Below are 21774 nucleotides of genomic sequence, written 5' to 3' on the forward strand. Positions count from 1 at the left end.
AACAAAGCCACCAATAGTGGCAGAAGGGCACTATATGGTTTAGGGTGATTTAATTGAAAACATTTGGTCGAATGAGAATTCATCAAATTTTTTTTTCTTTTTAGGTTGATTTTGCCGCATATATATATGCGGGGGGACACTCTTAACCCCCCTACATTCATTATCTGCCTAAACCCACTCCCCACACATATGTGCAGCAAAATTCATCCCAAAAATTGCGACAAATTCTCCTTCAACCAAATATGCTGTGCAGTAATTTCCCAATCCCCGCTATACAAGACCACTGACATTGCATTACATTACAGACTCTCTTAGCCTTTTCTCACTGTAAATTGCTTATGGTAGTTTTATGTTTTTTAAATGTATATTGTTTTTAGTGTACCCATAGTCTGTAAGGAATAGAATCATGTTTCGCGAAGGTAAATCTCCCTCATTGATCCCAATTCCATACAATGTACCCCACTAAGCATTAGCATGATAAGCGGAGAAATCCTCATTCTGCGAGTGTGTTGTAATTTAAGGCATAAACACACAACCCTTGTTTACTAGTTGACTAGTTAAGGTGCCAAGGTGCATCAACTGAACCAGCTCAATGGAGCATTTTTGAGGTAAACCAAATGTTTCACATGGGTGTGCTGCTAGACACTGTTATAATTATTCTCTCATAATGCGCTTAATACCAAAGATATTTTTTTAAGCGTGGCCTCGGGATTCAAGCCTGTGTTGCACTGCCTTGTCTTGCTTCCAAGACAAATGTGTTGCCCCTGAGCTAGCCCCCCTCACCAACCTCATGGTAGGATCCACTGATCAGATGTATATTTAATCACCCATACCTGCCCTTTGCAGAGAGCCCTGTCCGGCCCCATTCTCTCAGCTCATCGCGGCACTGGGAAGCTTTACTTCTCTACCACACTTAAGGGTGCATTGGCAGCGCATTATTGGCCAGATAACTAATACAGCTAGATATGGCGGGATTGGGCTTCAATGATTGGAAAACATTTTAATTAGTGTTATGCAAACCGAGGGATGGTTGGTGCACCATCTCGGGAGCATAGCTCATCGGCAACGTGCTCGCCTTGGAAGCAAAATGACACAGAGCAACACAGGTTTGATCCCTGGGTCCGCACTTAGAAACTTCCGGGTATTAAGCGCGTTATAAATAACCTATCATATCATACCAAACCACAGATCAAACATCAGATGCGGGATTTCGCTAAAGGCCCAAGTGGAATGGGAGGTAGAAGATGCAGGGCTATGCCCCTCCCCAAGCTTCCCACAGGAAGGTAATCTGCAGCCCAAAGGCAGAAGTAGTATTTTGGAATCATTGCCTGGGAATATCCGGTCATTGCATCGACAACCAAAGCATTGACAGCCAAACCATCTAAAAAAAAGCATCTAATGCATTTTTTTAGATGGTAAGGGTTTAGTTTAATAAAAATGGGTTTTAAAGTTAAGAAACAGGGGTAGGAGAGGGGACTCCACCCCATTAAAAAAAGAATTAAAAAAAAATGCATTAGATGCTTTTTTTAAGATGCTTTTTTTTAGATGGTATGGCATTAGATGCTTTGGCTGTCGATGGAATGACTATAAACCATGGGAAATTGCAACAGTCCGTTGTACACAAGTTGTGGAAATGCTGTGCATATTAGATCTTCCAGAATTTCCTGTGGACTGGGAATCTGGATCCCAGTATTTGAAAGGGAATGTTCCTTCCTCCGCAGCCTCGGAACTAGGCGCCTTATCAAGTGGTGTAAATGCTGTATGCCCAGACCCGGAGTGGAGGCGGATACACCGCTTGCACATCATCAATAGCATCTTGTAATGGAGCCATTGCTCCACCAGCCGTCCATGACACAGAGAAAGCCAGGTCTGTCCAGTCGATGAGGGCCGCAAACCAGTCAGAATTTCAGGATATCGAAAATGAATCACCCCGAGATGAATTTACTGCCGTTGTATGATCATTTGTACCATGCATTTTCGTTTTGGACATCCCGAAACCCTGACCAGTTTGCAGCCATCCAGTGTCAGAGTTGAACACACCTCTGAACATGTAACAGCCTTTATGTGCCACCTGCATGGTGCATGGCAACATCTATCCACCAGCGTGCAGTCGGCAAGAAACACAAAACACTGTCAGGCACAGACACAACCTCCTTCACCTTCACATTAACTGATGCTCTTTGGGTGTCCTTGTGAGACAAATACGCAATCCACTGGTTCAACTGCAACCTACCAGACATACGTAACTGCACCTACTTCCATGGAGCATCGGGCCACGGAACAGACTCTCTGTGGTTCGCTGATGAGAGCTTCCACTGGGATAACAACACATGCGTATCTAGTGGACGGCCATCATGTAACGCAATAAAACATATGGCTGAATCTACCAGCATTCCTCAACACAATTGAGCAAGAACTTTTTGAAACATCTGTCCTCCCCCTATATCATCACAGGCATCCTATACAGGCAGTGCTTCAAATGGGAAGGTACTTGCCGGCCCTAAGTACCTGCACTTCTTTTATTTGAAAGATAATGCCCAGCAATTCTCAGGAGGAAGCCCATACTTTTAATGGAGGAGTACCAGCACTTCTCATGAGTAAGCAGATACTCTGGGATAGTGAGGACCTGCACTTCTGTGTTTCTTTTTCCAGCACTGTATAGCGATAACCTGCCCACCGCACCATTTTCAGTCATTCAACAATCCCTTCTCACAGATAATTCTGGACTCCTCCGGAGCATCTACTTAGATGTCCCAGATCTAACTCTGTGGACCTGCTAGTTAGTTGTCTTGCTACATTCACCAAGGCGATGTATCGGCAGACACATTCTAAACTTAGATGCCCCCACACCTAGCCACCTCAACTGGTCCGGCAACCGTGTCGCCTGAGCTATCTCTGTACCACAACAAACAACACATGTGCATGAAAGAAATCCCCCACACCTGAAACCATGTACGTCCTGCACTGGTCGTCTTAGAACACGCACCATCTGAAGACTATTAAAGCCACCATTGGGAAGGGGGCTGGACAGAGGCAGGGTGCCAAGCTCATGTTGGGAGCAGTCCCACTCGTCATCTCTTGGAAGGGTATACTAAATCATTATTCAACACCACCCACTTAATCGCTACCCTTCAACTCTGATCTAACCCCACCACCAACTAAAATAATGAACCCTGCAGCCTCTCATGAAAAAAGAGAAGAGTGCCTCGCCCTCCGGACACCACACATTACATGCATTTGATAAAAACGTGTTACAAATCATAATGGGCCTCAGGATATTTGCCCTGAACTAAGTGGTCTCCTTACTTTAAGACCACTAGCTTTGTCTCGTCCTGGATCAGCGCCAATGTAACAGACAACCTCTAGTAGACAGATTCTTCAAGGACTCTGCCCCCCAGTAATGTCAGTGCGCATGTGTTCCTGTTGGTTGAGACAATACACGGATATGGCCTTTCTATGCTGCAGTGCAAGTGCACTCCTGCATCCTGTTTAAAGTAAAGGCAATTGACAAGATTGAAATCCTTTTCAATGTCCATGTTCACATCCAAACCTTGATGTTGCTAAACTGGTAAACAGAGTGCATGCTAAGTGGAAGAGCAACACATGCCACCAAAGTTCAGCTACTCCTCCATGGCTAGCCATCAGCGGTCTCCACAAGTGCACCCCTGAAATTGCCTCACCAGGAAAAACCTCTCTTGCCCCTTTTGACTTGTCTGTTTTCATCAGAAAAAGAGGCAAGCCTTTTTTGCCTCGTGAATCTACTGTACGGGCTCCAAAAATTCCAAAAGGGACCCTCCCGCGGTCCAGTGAATTCTTCATTCTCCCACTCTCAGACCTCTGTAACTTTCTCTATGTGGGGAAGATGGAACTCGCTAGAAAGTGTGATCAGGGGAGGCAGAAAGTGAGGTCACAAATCCTCACCCTTACAATGTCTGGCCATAGTAGCCGGGAAATCAGGCTTCCCTCCAAATTCCTTTCTTCATGCGCAACAAGCTGTACAAAAAAAAATCCTCTTACCTGACGGAAAGCCCGTCCTTATGTGCACTAGCCCTGCTCCCCCAAACTCTGCCCCCACCCCACCAAGACATTGCAGAAAGAACTCACAACGGTTGATCCTTCCCAGGAGTAGCCACCCGCATTTGGGAATGTTTTTCCTGACGTGACCTGCAGCTGACTGCAATATTCCTTAAATCATGGCAACTGCTTAAAACCTACCTCTCACAAACCACCAGCAATCACCCCCTCTATTTGCACTCACATGCATCTCCTGACACCGGCCTCAGCTACGAAAGGCACATCCCACCTGAAGACAAAAACGCCACACACACCCTACTCTGCTGATGCCCACTTGAGTGCTCTCAGGGCCGGACCAGGACCAAAAGTAGGCCCGGACACGAGTAAAAAATGTGGCCCTCTTTGGCAAATCCCAATCCGTTCCTTATCCGGACAACATTTTAATAGTACTCTGGAGTCCGGTTCGGGTCAAATGTGTGCGGTTGTTAGTACTCATGAAGGAGGGGCTCCATCATGACAAATTTCCTACCAAATGTACTTAGAAAATTGACGCGTGCATATGTTACCCCTACGTTGCTGGTCTTTTTGGCGCACGCTAATAATGCATTGTCTTTAACATTCTCTTTGTTTCATCATTGGTGACCTCAACACCCAGAGTGGCTACACGCCGCTCCATCAGTCCGCGCAGCAAGGCCACACGCACATCATCAACGTCCTCCTCCAGCATGGAGCCAAGCCCAACGCCACCACCGCGGTAAGTCGCTTTATCCTTCATGGGTCAGATCCCAGCCGCTTCCTCTCTGTTACACCGTGTCTGAGCTTTCTGATGCTCCCTCCCAACACCCTCCTCGCCAAGAGGGCGCAGTCATGGCCTTCTGTAGTGCTTCACTCTGGAGGCCATGAATGTGGTGAACGCAACAGCTGGCGCTCAGATGTGAGAATGTGACGCTGCCCTGTTAAGGTCGCGTTGCTGCAGAACCGCAGAGCGCCCATGTTTCAACTCTGTAATGTTGCGGGTTTTACGAAGTTCTTGTAGGTGCTCCGGCGTGTGATTACCATGCAACTTTTGGCGGGGAAATTGTTGGAACGGAAACCGGCCTGTTTTTAGGGCTGGTGTTCACTTTGATTGAACGCAGCAGTTGTATGTGAAGGCCTTTTTGCCGGGGTGGAAAGCATATGTGAACAGGAAATGTCAGAGTAACTGTTTCTCCAGCCACTTCATTTTGCTCGTTCTGTCTTTAAGCCAAAGACTGGTCAGCGCGTGAAGGGCTCTTTGCATCAGCACCCAGCGCGTGCACATCTCTCACCATTTGGGGAGCATCATTCCTGTGTGTGACAGTGTGTGTGTTTCCCGCAAGGCACATTTGTGTTAAGGCTGCGACGGCTGTAGGGTTAAAAACTAGCGGCTTCCATTTTTCGCAGAAATAGCAGAGACAGATGTAAGTGTGTTGTGTTGCCATGGGGACCTGGGCTTGCCTGAAGAAGTTATAAAGTTCGATTCCGAGTGAATGGTGAACGCCTGGCTCGCGGGTGGAAATGCTGGCTCATGCTGCAAGGCTGCTGCCGGTGAGCTCATTGGCTCGCGCGGCGGTCCCCTCTCTCTCTCGCTCTCTCTCTCTCTCTCACTCCGCCTCCCTCTCCCTCTGTCCCTACAGAATGGCAACACTGCTTTAGCGATCGCTAGGCGCCTGGGCTACATCTCCGTGGTCGATACCCTGAAGGTCGTGACGGAGGAGGTCACCACCACTACCACCGTGAGTACACGCTGCCTTCTCAAGCCTCCCAGGGCAGGCGCCTTCCACGCTTCTCACGAGCAGGCGCGCTTTGTGTACCTTAGTCTTCCCTTGCGCTACCGCGTGTGTACATTATTGCATCCAGTTTTGAAATCTCAAATGTATCTTTTTCTTGAATGCCCATAATGTGTGCGCTGTTTGCAGAGGGGTTTGCCATTTGGAATGTCGCTCAAATTGCAATATTGGGCGATTTTGCAGAAACTTGGCACCACGGCAGTCAAACTATCAATAGGCCAAACAATTAGTGCCAAAAAGTGCCTTTAGCACCAGGGCAAAAATAGCTGTAGTGCAATAAATATTTGGTTCAATGTCTTTTTGCACCAAAGGACTACAACTATGCCCTGATGCAAACATGCATTGAAAGAATAGTTTTTTTTGCACAAGACCCTTTTTGCCCTAGTGCTAATTGCACTAGCACTGGTGAAAGGTTTCTGTTATACAGCCCATTTTGTCAAAATGTCTGAGTCGCTAGCCTAAAATGAACATTGTTCAGATGTGTACCGTTTTAAAATAATATTTGGCAAACCGCGGTATTTGATTTTGTGAAAATAGGCCCTGTTCTGCTGTTTGTACCTGTAAAAGCATTTCAGCTCGGATTGTTTTGTTTTTAAGTACGTTTTTTGAGGAATATTGTTTAGAAGTAACTAGTATTTTTGACTGTTGGCAGTATTTTTTTTTATTTTTATTGCATGTATTGCTTACAATATATGTGTATCCCTTCCACAGGCTATGATGCCCAAGTTCAGCAGTTGAGCTGCATCCAGAGGCATCACTTGGGGGGAGGTCGGGGGTTGGCGGATGGCTATAGCACCAGGTCTTTTGGTTGTGCCCCCGGATAGAAGCTCAGGGCTACAAACCAAAGGCTAGCTCGTGCCGAATCCTGACATTAGCGTAGCCCCGGATCTTTTCCAGACCTAGCAACACCCCTGGCTGTCTCTATCCATCACTGGAATTGCTCTGGGACTCACCCTTTTAGAAGTTACTGCTTCCCCTGCTCAGTTGTTTGTACTGACCTCGGCTTTGAACGGCCATTGTGCGCTTACGGTCCTTATCTCTGGTCCTCACCTTTGCCACCCATCCAGTGGCGGTGGCAGAATTTGGTCTGCCCCAAGTGTTTGCCACCCACTTGCCTGTTAACTGTACCACATTTGTTGTTCTTATGGCCGTAATGTGGCCCATTTGGCTTCCTCTGTTGCTGGCACCTTGGAGGTCTCCTTGTCTTGTCTTATCCTCCGCTACAATGGGCCCTGCGGCCATCTGGCTGGCATCTGAGCTACACACCCATGGCTGCACAGTACAGACCGAACATTTGTTTTCCAAAAAGGGAAGTGCATTTGTACACTTATTCGTTGTCCGTTGACCTGGATAGTTGCCTGCTCAAACTTGACATTCAGTTGAAAGTGTATACATTGTAGTCACACCCTGCTGTTTACCTTGAGTGGCAGTTCCACACTGTCCCTTATTCTGCACAGCACAACACCCCTTGGGTAAGGACCGCCTTTTCAGAAGTCCCTCTGATGCTTCCTGGAACACATTGCGTGGCATCTTCTCCTCCTGTGGCTTGAATCTTTCATTAAGCAGAGAATTTGGTTTTCCACATGAAGCATTCGTAGAGTTTGGACGGATGATTCGTCCCCAAGGGAGGCAATTGGCTGTCGTTCAAAGATTCATGAAGTCTTTAGCTGCAAATGCTGTGAGCTAAGACACACGTGCACCAAAGCAACCCCCCAAAGCTCTAGTATAGGGGGAGAGAGACTGTGTTAGCATTACTCGCTGACGAGCACTGCAGGAACAGACTGAGCGAGACAGCGCAGAATGGCTGCAGCCGGCGGATATTAATAGAGCGTACTATGATTTATTGATGAAGTGTGGGGAACACTCCGACTGAGTCTCGCTCTTAGAAAAATACAACATCAACGTTGGATGGATCTGGCCAACTTAGTAACTATAGGCATGCAATGTTTGTTGCGTTGTTTCATCTTGAGACCGACCACCCCTAAATCCGTCTCTGGGGGTTCATCTTCACCAAAAAAGTAATGTGTCTCGCCGCATTCTCTCAGTTCCCTCTTGTGACCAGAATCAGTGCCCCAAAGCATAGGGGTCATTGCATAACGGTCAAGTGTGCTATTTCACAGTGCTGACTGCTGAGTGAGCATGGCACAGGTCAATGTCAACCCAGGAGTAGGCCGGGGTCATGATGCGGCCAATTAATTTTCTTGCAGATAATGGGAGGGAGACAAGCCAGAGGGACTTGTTTCCCCATCAACCAACACTCCCAGTTATTGGCTGCAAGGAAGGCTCCCCCAAAGCTACTGCTCCTCCCAAAAGGTGGATGATGAAACTGCCACTGGTGCACGAGGCCAGGGTTGGACTGTTTCACTTTATATTCAACTTGAAGTAGTGTGGGTATCTGTGGAATGGGGCGTGGTAAGCAGGGGGAGCCTTAAGGCAGGGAACAGGAATTCTCACCAGCACCAAAAACTAAAAGACCTCCAGCTTCTGTTGTAATTAGTGAGCGTTCTTTCAAGAACCATCAACGCTGGTTTTGGAGCTCACCAAAGCTGTCACTCCCAGGAAGTTATTTCCCTGCAGCAGTGCATTTAGTATTTGCATCACGCGGCCTAGTCAACATCCGCCTATGAGTTTGGCCTCCTTGCGCGCCTCAGCTGCTGCACCATCGGAGCAAGTCCCAGCGGCGCGCACCTCAGCATGGTATGGCCATTCCTTGTCCTTCTTTCACAGTCTCTCTGCAACTCTAGGCCTTTCCTCTGCAGGATCCGTGGTCTTCCTTTGCCATTAAGGCACCCTACTCCAATGTTTTCTCATGCTGAATTTGCGTGTCCCTGTGCTTTTTCTTTGTCTTCTGTCAGTACATACGTTGCGTGCTGCCTGTTGGTACAGTCTTTATAGGGTTAAAGTGTAACCTTGCTTCTTCGAGATATGCCTGGCCTTAATACAAGCTGTCACGTGCAGCGCGTGCGCTCTCTCGCTGCCGCCTAGGCTGTCTCTCCCCCCCACCCCCCCTCGCCACTATCTTCTAACACTGCCCACCTTCCGTCTGTTTCCTCGCTGGCTGCCAGGCTATCTTTGCCTTTGAAAACTTGGCTCAGGAATGTGTTTAGTAATGGCGCTTTCCCAAATCAAATGCTTTTTAATTGTATTACTTAGTATTTCCAACCAATCACAGCATCGAAGGGGGCGGGGGAGTCTGGCGTGTGCTATGTTTCTCTCCGAGTAGCTTCTAATTGCCTTGTCCGCCCGCCCACTGCTGGCTGACCCCCCCCCCTGGCTGACCCCTCTCACACAGGAAATCCCCAGGCGGCGAAGCAAAGAGCTCAGGGAAAGAAAGGACTCAAACACCACTCATTTGGGGCAAAACAGCTTTCAATTTTCTCAAAGCATGAATTTGGAAGATCCGAAAAGGCACACGTGCTTGAATCACTAGCACCACTGATGCCCTCTTGTGCGCGCTCTCTCCCCCCTGCCACCCCCCACCCCTTATACTTCTCTCCCACCCTCTATCTCTCTCTCTGGGTTTTCAGTAAAATGTCTTTTTTCTGTGTAGGGTTTTAGCCATAGTAAGTTAATTTGATGACTGTTTCCTATTGACCTTTCCCCTTTCCAGCATTTCCTTAAATGACTTACACTGGTTATTTCCCTGTTCATGTCGCGTGGGTTAGTGGTGTGTTCCTTGGCATCACTCATTGTGACTGTCACCCCCACCATTTACTGACTTTGTCTTTCATTCAATTTAACCATGATATCATCTCCGCACCGAATCCTTCTTTCAGCCTCTTTCATCTACACTGCTTTAGTAAATAAAGTCTATGGCCCAAAAAGCAGCACACACTCTACTAGTTTGCTCACTTACTGCCTCATTGTGTTAGAAATCTATAGGGCATGCTGGGGACCAGCAAGGCTAGCACTTATGTACTGTGCCTGTGGGGTTCCTTACATGTTATGTTCAACGTCCACAAGGCAAGAGTAAAACGAGGCAGCCTCGCTTTCACTCTTCCATTTTCTTCTCCATCTCCTGAACAACTTCCGCTTTTCAGGCGGCATTCATGAATGGATTTCTGTGGACATCCGCCTGGTTTCGGGGAGCTACAAAACCGACGCAGGTTCCATAGAAATCCATTCGTTTTACACCTCCATGAAAATCTCATGCAGGCATAACATGAAATGCACTGACCAGACGGAGGAGGTCAACAGAGTCGATCGTAACCTCTACCTCATGCCACTTCTCCACCTTGTGTTTATAGCGTTCAACGGAGGCATACAAGCATCAGGGCTTTCTTTAATGCCCCACCCCTATTAAAACGAGGGTGACTGTGTCAGGCAGACGGTAAATGAAATATGGTTGTCTCCTGATATATTTATATAATGTGAACATGACTACGCTTATTGCATAATGAGAATGAAGAAAGCCCTCCTAAAGTCCCGGTAAGGAAGACAGTTCAGTTGTTTGCACTTGGTAACGTTCCAATGTCAGTATCCTCAGTTTGTTCACTAATGCTTTTGCACACAGGAACATAGAGTAGTCTCATTTGGATGATTGTCGAATAGAATTACAGCTTGAGAAGAATTGGTCTGTGGGGGGGGGGCGGAGAATCGAATCTACACGACAAATCCTCTCGGCTGCAGTATCGAACATGCCCACACGCAGGAGTTAAAACCGCTCCTGATCGATCCGATCCCCTCTTTGCACCAACTATTCTTGAGTTACTATTCGATTCCACAATAATGTGCACAGACCTTGTAATATTTCCCTAGCATGTTTCACAATGGGGCATCTGCTGGCGAATGCCGGGGTTCCTTCTTTATCACCAGTAACGTTACCATGCAAATGAAGAGGCTCTGCGCCTTCAGAATCTCTGCCATCATAGTCAGTATAAAAGGAAAGGCTCCCAAAGCCCACTCTGTAACACCAATGGGCCTCGTGGGCATGCAAAGCAGTTATGCGTACAATGAGCTTTACTTAATAGCCAACTAGAGAGGTTCTGCAGCCTCAAGATACTTTGGACAGGAAATTCCATCTCGCTCTAGTTCGCATAGTCAATGGTTTGGGATCTTGGGAGTTGTAGTCCAAAACATCTAGAGATTGTAGGTTTCAGACCCCTAAACTTGACATCAAAGCTAGCACTGGGTCAAATGGAGCTAAAGCATGATACTCTTTACAGTCTAGAAGTGGCTGGGGAGGAAAGTAGACTGCAGCATACCATTTATGAAATGCGTAGATCTTCAGATCATGGCGGCAGATGATTTCGAAAGAGAAATTCAAAACATATTCACAGAGGCGTTGCTAGGGGGGGGGGCTAAGGGGGCTATAGCCCCTGATCTTTTGGTTGCAGCCCCAGATAGAATCTCAGGAGCTACATCCAAAAGACTAGCTAGCCCCCAGTCCCAACAGTTCCGACATCAGCTTAGCCCCGGGTCTTTTCCAGACCTAGCAACTCCCCTGCGCATTCATCATGAAGTTGCCACTCTCTAATGGTTCAGAACATGGCATGCTATTTTTAGCCTGGATTCCACTGACCTTTGTCATGTGGTCTGGGCCTCCTTTCAAAGCACATCTGCCTCCAAATAAGCTACAAAATAAAAAAAAACGCAGGGGCTCAGCACATCTGGTGTGAAAAACCTGCAAAGTTGTTTCTCAAAATGGGGTTATTCAGCTCTTACGTACCGAAGATCATCACACAAAATGGCCTTTTACCACTACAGGTCCTGATTCACCAAACGTTTTTGGTGCAGTTAAGGATGCGCTGGCGTAAATCCTGCGGTGTGCATGCAAATCTCTCATTTTCTCAAAAAAGATGGAGCACATTCACAAAGGGCAAGAATCGGAGCCACATAAACACAAATTAATTGGGCAAATCATGAATTGATTGAAAGACTTCCCCTGCCCATGGAATGTGACGTGCCTTCAGGGTCCATCCTGTCGCCTATATTTTTCAGTCTATACATGGAGCCACCTGGGGGTCTGGTAGCTGAGTGTAGTAGCATGCCCATTTACCAGTATCCCCATGCCACTCAACCTATCTGCTCAGGAGGATGTCTTCTGCATGGAGAGTGCTCATGAAGTTGGTATTGCCTTGAAGGCAGTGCAGCTTCAGTAGCTAAGGAATCTCGCCACTAAATGAACTTTATTGAGACAGAAGTAAGACGTCAGCATGCCTCAACATACTTTGACTGAAAACCTCTTCTTGGAATCAGGCTTTTTCTGTGCGTTTCCCCCAAATTCGAAATTCTCATGCTGTCTCCTTGTGTTGAAGCCCTTCTTTCTTTGCCTTTTACAAGGAACTGGAGACTCTGTTGTTTGGAAGTACATTTTCCTGTATCGTTGTGTCTTTCAGTTGTTTGCTAGTTTTGGTTTGATAGTGATGAGCATTTGATTCTTAACATTATTTCTGTTCCCGCTTCCATTCCTGTAATTGGTATTTTATTCATTCTTTTTTTAAATGATCTTTTATTGTGTTATTCGACAGTACCAAGGACAATTTTTTTTAACACAACATTAAAATAAGGCACATCTATAATCGCCCCACCCTTCCCTTAAGTCCCCTCAGCTAGAACTCAGGACATACCGCATCCCACTGCTCACAGTAAAGCAAATACACGAGTAACAATTCCCCCTCTTGCAATGCAACTTGGCAAACCCAACCCAACAGCATCCACCCAATCCTGCCCTCAAGTTCCCGCGACCAAACCACAAAGGCATGGCACCAATCTCTCCTCCAAGTTAAATGGTTAGTGGTCTCCCCACACAACCACTTTTGCTTCCTGCTCCTTCCCCTCAGGACATACCAAGAGCTTTCAAGATCAAAACTATCCATCTCCACAGATTAGTGAAGAAACCGTAGCTCTTCCTCCTCTGAACCTCCTCCTCTGAACCGTTACTGAGTCCAGCTGCGTTCAGGGCACTCGTCTCAGTATGATCAGGGCATCGCACTTCATCAGTAAGTGTCTGGCTGTTTCCAGGCAAAGACCTCTGCGCAAACGGCAAAAGCATTGATTTCGCAGATGTTGATACAAGCTCCAGTGATTTGAAGGGTGTTAACCACATTCATTTTGAGCGTCAGGTGATCCCAGACCAGAGAGTTTCCCACAGACTGCTGAAGGTAGCCAGGTGGGCCCTCTCTGTAAAGGATGTTTTCAAGAAACCGAATGCAAATATTCTTAATCTGAAGTTCACTGATTTGCAGCTCGCGATGAAATGTAACAACCTTCTTTCTCATGTCAGATTTATAGCGTTGGAATCCAAGCTTCAAAGGATCCTCCAAAGCCACAGAATGTCAATTAGCAGAGGCAGGGATGATGCTGGCCAGATTGCTATGCTGCATATAAGGGCCTTTGGTTCGCGCAGCTTAAAAAATGAGATGGTTTAGGCTTTCAAATGGAGCATTGTCCAGTTTCCAGTGGGTATACAAATTGGAAAGCTGGGCTCTCACCACACATGAAACCATACCCAGTTCTAGGTATATCATTTCAGCGGGTGTGTGTTCCGGAAGACGAAACCACTTCAGAAGTGCGCCCTCTATTTCAAATAGGGCAGTGATGTTAGCAGTGGCCCAACTTTCCACTCCATACATGAGAATAGGCAGAAGCTTGGCTGAGTAGAATTGCGCCAGTATGCCCACAGAATAACCTCTGCCCTTGGAGGCCAATTTCTTCAAGCGCCCTTTGACCTGGGCACCTTTCAGTCTGAGATGTTCCATGTGGGAGGAGCCGGATAAGTTACGATCAAATAGAATACCAAGATATTTGTATTCACAAACCACCTCCAGTGGGCTCTCATCCAAGTTTCATCCCGTTTGTTTGATTTTATAGTCACGGGGGCTGAAGACCATAACCTTGGTCTTATTGATGTTAATAACCAAGGAGTTGAAGTCCGAGAAGGACTTCAGGCAACACAAGGAGGCCCGTAGGCCCGCCGGGGTGAGGTCCATTGGCGCTATATCGTCAGCATACCCCATCCACACTAATGGAGAGGTACCCAGCTAAGGCGTGATCGAGGTGGGATTGTTCAATGCCATTCCCATATCCGCTAGATACAAATTAAAAAGGAAGGCGCCAAGGTGCATCCCTCTGCACTGATGGCTGAAAGGGACTGGAAGAGGGGGACATCTTGCAAAGAAACAGAATTAGTAATGACAGCAGGGAGTGGCCGGGCAAATACCTCACGTATGAGAGATATCCGGGTTTGGACTTATGGAAGCAAAAACGTATATTTGCAAAAGAGGCCACATTATTCACTCTGAAAAATGCTTACTGGAACTTTCTCCAATTCTGAATTCGAGCAAAGTTAAAAAAGGCTAGGACATCCCACATGGATACCCTTTCAACATGCCTGATCCAGCTGATTTCATGCTTCCTCTTCCTCTCTTGGTGGGGTGGAGGAAATTGGACAGTGCCATTCCTTGAGCTGTCAGTTAAGGAGGTCTACATCAGGCACCACTTCCCTCCCTAGCGGCTCTGGAAATGCTGTGAGGATGGCACGACTGCACCTGCCACCCGTTTACATGTCATATCACTTCAAGTGAGGATGGTAGCCCCTCTGCATGTCCCTGCACTGGGCTCTTTAAGTTGCATGGTGGAATCACAGAAGGGCTATCTTAAGGTTCACAGTCACAGATCCTCAGTGTTATCTCAACATACCACCTCCCACTCAACTCATCTCAGTTCCCCATGATCCCCATGTAGGGGCACACATAGTGTGTGAATTCTTTGAAAAACCTGTGTTCCCCATTGTCTATGGTGCAACTGATCGCACCAACATAGTACTCAGAATACCCATGGCCGTAGAATGGGTGAACTTGTATTTTATCAGTGCCCAGATGATGTGTAATGCCAGGAGCAGTCTCCTGACCATCAGTTCCAACCATCATGGATCCACCCATACCAATACTCTGTGTTTGCTCTGCAATTCAAGGGTGGGTGATATGGTGGCACTTGTTTGCTGAGCAACATTGACACATACCTCACATCATTCCTCGTGACATGGATGGTCCTCAAACGAGTTAAGATGAGAACAGGTAGCCTAGGAGGTATTCTTATGTGTGTGATTTCAGCAGACACCATAAGCAGCAAGTTCTGGGTTATGTGGCGTGTGCAGACTGGTGATTTTCTCTTAACGTTCGTCAATGTAAAAAAGAGAGATTTTTTATCACTGTCACCTTTATTAATCTGCCCTGCCTTCTCAACTCCTGCTTCTATACTTTATCGCTCTCATACATTCTCCTGCCCAGGGGGTCTCAACGCCAACTGCAAGCCAAAATAAAAGACACTAACAAAAAAATACGACAGAGGTTAACTTTTTTATATGGTGAGAAAAGGTCTTCTTCCTGAATGCTTTCTTAAACATATAATTTTAAAAGGTGCTATATTATAAATATATCAAAAACATGAGATATTGGGGGTGGTGGGATGCTGTTGAGCAGCCACAAGGTGGCTGCATCTCTCTTAGCCTCTGTGTGAGCCGCCGGTGAATTAACATCTAAACCCGCTTCCTGGAAACATTGAACATATATTCGGCCGAAGCACTCTGCCACAACCTGTTTGAGTGCCGTGCCGAAACTCCCTGAGAATCTGAAGTTTTGATAATTGCAACGTCGGTGACCTGTGCAGACCGTGCAAACCTGATCACTGCAGCACCTATGAACTATTCGAGACGTGAGACAGGAATCGTAGGAAGTAACACCTGCTTTGCCCCCAACACCGTGGTACCCGCAACCAGTCATTCTGGGTGCGGTGAGAACTCTAGAGGGAGCCGTGGCTATGCCTTGTGATTGCAGTGGTGGAAAGGCACATTTAGTTGACTGCCGCTGGGCACGGCAGTGAGGATCTGGGCACTGGATAGTTACTGCTCGCTTCTTCGTTCAGTAACAACTCTAGGAAACGGCGCATGCAGCGTGAGGGACGGGTGGGAAACCACTGGCACGGAGCAATCAACACCAGAGGCTGACCTTGCTGCTGGAAAGGCCGAATCTTAAACATGGACTGCATGTGTGCACTGACTGATATTAAGAATGGGTTCTCATGGGAGACAAGAGATGGCATGGCATCCCGTGGCTGATAGGGTGAGTAAGATACTGGTCCTGCTATCTCCCGTTCTGTGTCCCAGAGATACTCCCCCCAACAACAACAATAACGACAACAACGAAGTTGGGAACAACGATGCGTTGAATACTGTCGGGCAATACTGTTCAAGGCACATGAAGACCTCACTGGGGCTCGGTGGGCGATACCTTAAATAAACCCATTTTAGTTTTTGCATTATCTACTGGTGACCATTTACTTATGGATTCCACGCTCATGCTACTACCATAGAACCCAGTGGTGGGTTAGTGGACGGTTCTGTGGTTGTTAGAGGGCGGTGCTGTAACTGGTACATTGCTCTCTTGTCAATCCAGCAGTGTTAGTCAGTCAATTGCGCTAAGGTACTCACACTTGGTATAAAGAACAGTATACACCATCGCCTGTGGAGCAGAGATTGTCGCTCTTTTATATTGCTGAAACCCACAGACGGAAGCCTGGCCTTGTACAGCAGAGACATAGCTAATCATGCCCAGAGGGGGAGCCAATCAGAAAAAGCAGAATATGCTGGATGCTTTCGCCAGACAAACCAATCCATCTCGCCCAGACAAGGCTGCCGATTTGCAAACTGGAATGGCCACCTGTGAGTCACCCGAGGAGATACTAAGCCTTAAACAGGTGATGGAAGGCGTGCAAGCCGGATTTGCATCCTTGACTGATAAATTGGATGGAATTACAACCAATAAAAACATATTGAATAGCAAAATGGAGAAAATTTGCTGTCGAATGACGGAGGCAGAAACATGCATTGGGCCAACAGAGGAGATATCACTGTCCTGAAATCTCAAATGGTAAGAGTCACTACTGACCTGAAAAGAGCCTTGTTAAATGTGACGACTTGGAATCGCACTTGCGAAGAAGTAATATACCCTTAATGGGTTTGCCGGAAAACTTTGGTAAAGGCCCCATGGAAGAGAGCGTTGAGAACCTCTTGACTGACCTGTTTGACAAGCCAAACTTCTCTCCAATTCTTGTGGTGGAAAGAGCGCACAGAACACAGCCGGCACGTTCTAAACCAGGAGCTTCACCTAGGACAATCATTGCAAAATGACTTAACTATAGAGACCGTAACACCACTCTCGGCCTTGCCAGAGAAGGAGGACCAGTGCGCTACGACAACACCACAATTCATTTATTCCCAGATTTCTCCTTGGCTGTCCAACAGGAACGCAGATCCTTTATGGGTGTGAAACCTATGCTTCAGGAAAGAGGAATCCCATATGCCATGTTATATCCAGCACGCCTACGAATATGATACTGGGGAAAGGCTGTATTCTTTACCCCGGCAGGGGAAGCAGAAAATGACATAGAGGCTAACATATTAGTCTCCTCCAGACCAGTGGAGGAAGACATTGGGGCAACATCTCTGCCGCCGTCCTGAGCAAGCTAGAGGTACACTGACGTTTTCATGAATGTGGTGGGCGTGAACTCTTTAAGTACTTTGGCTCAATTACCTTTTACAAGAAGTAAGTTATCTGTTCTAGTAACGTGATTATAATATAATGCTAGCGGGTTAACATTGAATAGGACTGTTGTCCTTGCAATGGATTACTTGTCCAGACATCGGCGGCAGACCCTGTTTGACTCAGCAGTTAAACAGCGACTCCCTGAGCAAGGTTGGGGGTTTTCCGTTTTGTTATGGTACGAAAACATAAGTTGGGGAGGTGCATAGTTGTTGGGAGAAGTGCAGAAGTGGTTAGGGGGTATACATGGCTCTGTTTGGGAGGGTAATGCGGGAGGGGGGTGGGGCTACACGTTGGGTAAAATGGGAGAGGAAATGTTCAGCTACATACATGCAAAGAATCAGAGCGATATGCAACATCCAATTGTAAAGAGATGGTATTCACACAACAGCATGGTACACACTACTAATATATGTCACCCTAGAGATTATTAGTGTACTCAGCTGGAATGTTAGAGGGCTATGGAATTACACCAAGGCAAGAAGAATGACAGCATATGTGAACCATCATAATGTATAGGTCCTGCTCCTACAAGAGACACATGCGGTTGGTGGTGGTAATACGTCTTTTGCTGCAACGTGGGGCCCAAATAGATATCATACTTTGTGCTCAACACAATCTAGGGGGTATTAACTTTGATACATAAGAAAACTGCCTTTATGCAATTGCATACACATCTAGATCCGGGGGGGGTGGTCAATATGTTATAGTGCACAGTAAAGTACTTAATAAAGAGGTCGTCCTGGTGAATACATACAGGCCTAATATTGATGTCCCTGCCCTCTATTCCATGATAGCGGACCTGGTGCTGCCATATATGCCTGCTGCAGTGATCTGGGGGGAGACATGAATACTAAATGAAACTTAACCCTTGACTGTACTGGATCCAGTGTCGAAGGCAGCCAATTGTATTGTCACAAAACATTATAGACTAAAACTATATGACATATGGCATACATTGCATCCAGGGGAGAGGCGATATACATATTACTCCAGAGTACACGACATGGCTTCAAGAATAGACAAGTTCCTCATATCAGACCATTTAGTGGGACAAGTGACGGAAACGAATATATATCCACAAACTTACTCTGACCATTCCCTGATCACAATGGGCCTCATTACGACCCAGGCGGAAAACCATGGTGCTAATAGCACCATGGTCCATGCCGGTAACTTACCGACTCCGCCATGGAGAAAGGGGGAATTACCACCCCATTACAAGGTTGGCGGGGTGGTAATTCCCCCTTCCTCCATGGCCCTTCCCCATTCCCATTTTCGCCCCATACGGCTCAATGGGAATGGGGAAGGCGCCAAGTACGGTACCGCAAATTGCGGTACCGTACTTAGCACCAAGGGCCCTTCGCGAGTCTCTGCTTTAACGGCTGGTGTAGACCAGCCGTTAAGGTCGGGTCCCGCAAAGGGACCTGGTAATCAGGCGCTAATGGGTTAACGGCGCCGCAGCCTTTTACTGCGCCTTTACCCATTAGTACCAGGGTCGTAATGAGGCCCAATATCTCTGATTTGGGGCAACGCCCCGATAGACCACGGGTGTGGAGGTTCAAGTCACTGGTGCTACAGGACCTAGTCTTTAGATCATATCTTGAGGAGGACATCTGCACATACTTTCTAACCAATGATAACGGAACAGTCTTGCAGGCAATCGTTTGGCAAGCATTTAAAGTATATAAAGGAGGAATGGCGATGCCATGAGAAATGGGAGTACTACGCAATATATGTAGGGACTTGGTGAAATGTGAGGAGACACTCCAGACACTACAGAAGCAATATGTTGCGGCACCCATTTGAAAAACTCTAGTGACTATTCAAGTGCAACTTGAAAACTTTAGGAAACTGGTGGATAGGGAGATACAGTACTTTACCAAACTGGCTTCGGACAGGAAATATGGAGAAGGTGATAGACCCGGGAAAATTCTGGCCAACTTGGTGAACATTGAGGGGGGGCAGAATCACATAGTCTGGGTAAAAGACGAGAGTCAGCGGATGTTCTTTACAGAGCAGGGCATTAACAATGTGTTTACAAGATTGTACACCTCGTTGTACCATAAACATGAACAATCAGACAAACATGATCTGGATGAACTATTAAATGATATCCCTCTGTCCCCTGAGGCGAGAGCCCACCTGAATGCCCCGAAAACAGATACAGAACTCATGCGGGTAATTAGAGCCCCACCCAGAAATAAAGCACTGGGACTGGACGGGTTTACAGCCAAATTCTACAGGGGATACAGTGCTTTGTTGGTCCCCTCGGTATTGAAACTTTGGGAAGAATCTGTCCACACTGGCCAGCTACCTTTAGCTTTACGTGAAGCCGTAGTGATCGTTTTTTCAAACTTGGGAAAGCAAATTATGAATGTGGCTCTTATAGGCCACTATCATTAATGAACGTTGACACCAAACTTTACACTAAAGCCCAAGCCAACAAATTGCTTCCCTTAATGCCTGCTCTAATTCATCAAGAACCAGGCAGGGTTTATTCCAGGCAGAGCAACACCCTTTAACCTGAGGTGTTGATTTAACTTCATGGCATGCATATCCCCAGAAGAAAATGCTCTGGCTGTAGCCATAGATGCTCAAAAGGCATTTGACATAGTTTCATGGCTTTTTCTATTCCTAGTCCTGGAGAAATGTGGGTTGGGGGACATCTTTATAACCTACATTAAATTACTATATACAAAACCTATGGCAGCTGTTCGCACAAACGTTACCCACACCGCCTCATTTGAACTTGGCAGGGGTACCAGACAGGGATGTCCCCTATCACCTTTGTTGTTCGCCTAGGCTATAGAACCCATGGCTGACCTTATCTGCTCTGGCCACCGAAACAGAGGTATTCGAATAATAGGCCCCCCAGAACTTATTTCACTCTACGCAGACAATGTATTACTATACGTTAGTGATGCACAACATAATGTGGACCCAATAATGCAGGACATAAGCCGGATTGGAGCATACTCCCGATTCGCTGTAAATTACAGTAAGTCAGAAATATTGCCCCTGACAGATAGCACTCCCCATCCCCAAATTCTATCCCAATTGAAGAGGGCCTCGGACAGGCCAAAATACTTGTTGGTGATAGTGTGTAGAGTTAAATAAACCCTCATTGTGGACAACTACACTTCCTTGCAAAAATATGCAGAGGCTAAAATAACTACCTGGTCCCGTATACCCATGTCCTTAGCTGGTAGAATGGCCTTAATAAAAATGATATTGGTACTCAAGATGCTGTATACATTTGTGAATGTTCCTACTTGGCAGGGGAACATTTTTTTTCTAATCTTCACGCAAACATGTCCCCGTTTTTGTGGCCCACTGGAGCGGTATGACAAAAGTGATTGGATGTGGCATCGCCATACATTCTGGGGAGACTTAACGGGCCCAATATGGAAGTACATTGGCTGGCAGCCCAATCCCAGCATGCTCCCCTTTCCTAGAATGTAGATGCAGCCCCACTGCACGTTCAATTGGATCGAAAAGCAGCCGGCTGGTCAGAGTTGGTGACATTAATATTTGACAGATCTTACAAGGATGACTGCCAATTTGACCCAGTGTTGTGTACACCTGAGGCGTGGAAGCGTGTATTTATTAAATTGATGATAGAGACCCCGTATAACTGCTGGCTCCCATTGTGGAACTACACCCTTTGTCCCCTTCTGTGTGACTTGGCCATTAAACTGCGATGGGAACCTCGGGGGTACCAAGTTATTGGAGACTTATTCTCAGAGGGCGAGTTTATGTCACTAGACAGTTGCAAAAATAAACATGTGATTACACTGACTGGTGTACTACACTACTACAGAATTCGAGCTGCACTACAAATGGCCAGAATACCCCTCAAAGAAAAGAAAATAAACAACTGTCATGTATTGCCAACTCGATGGGATGTTCCCATCTATTGTCCACCTTATACAGGGAGTTCCGGAATATGATCCCTAGGGGACTGGACCGATCATGGGGAAAAGGGAATGCTGAACTGAACCTGACCGTATTAGACAGGCAATGGACAGCAATGTGTACATTTACCACAGAAGTGTCCATGAATATGCGTTTAAAGCTGGTTCAATGTAAAATATTACACGTGTTACATTATACGCCCCTCAAACTCCAAGAAATACACCCAGATTGTAGCGGGCAATGCCTGAGGTGTGGGTCGCGGGATGCAGGTACACTGCATATGTTATGGAGCTGTCCTGCTAAACTTAAATAAAAGTTAAAGAAACAAAAGATGAGATATTAAGGTAGTGAAAGCAATGGCAATAGCTGTTCATTTTACATATGAAGTAACACTTATGTATCGCACTGCCAAATAGACAGTTACATTAATTATGCATCAGTGGAGACGTTTTTATTTTTATATAAGTAACCATTGAGGAGAACGTCATATGGGG

The 21774-nt window shown here is 46.6% G+C and overlaps 1 protein-coding gene across 40 annotated transcripts in view; it reads left to right on the forward strand.

Moving 5' to 3' along the window:
* The window catches only part of ANK2 (ankyrin 2), a 1645279-nt gene that overhangs the window by 1266215 nt on the left and 357290 nt on the right, over positions 1-21774 (forward strand). For all 40 annotated transcript variants that reach the window (XM_069630993.1, XM_069630997.1, XM_069630984.1 and 37 more), the window contains 2 exons: positions 4670-4768; positions 5670-5768. In XM_069630993.1, the coding sequence (XP_069487094.1) occupies positions 4670-4768; positions 5670-5768 (198 nt within the window). The remainder of the gene's footprint in view (positions 1-4669; positions 4769-5669; positions 5769-21774) is intronic.

The sequence above is a fragment of the Ambystoma mexicanum genome, chromosome 6q (assembly GCF_040938575.1).
Source record: "Ambystoma mexicanum isolate Mex_15411 chromosome 6q, UKY_AmexF1_1, whole genome shotgun sequence".
Classification (NCBI taxonomy): domain Eukaryota; kingdom Metazoa; phylum Chordata; class Amphibia; order Caudata; family Ambystomatidae; genus Ambystoma; species Ambystoma mexicanum.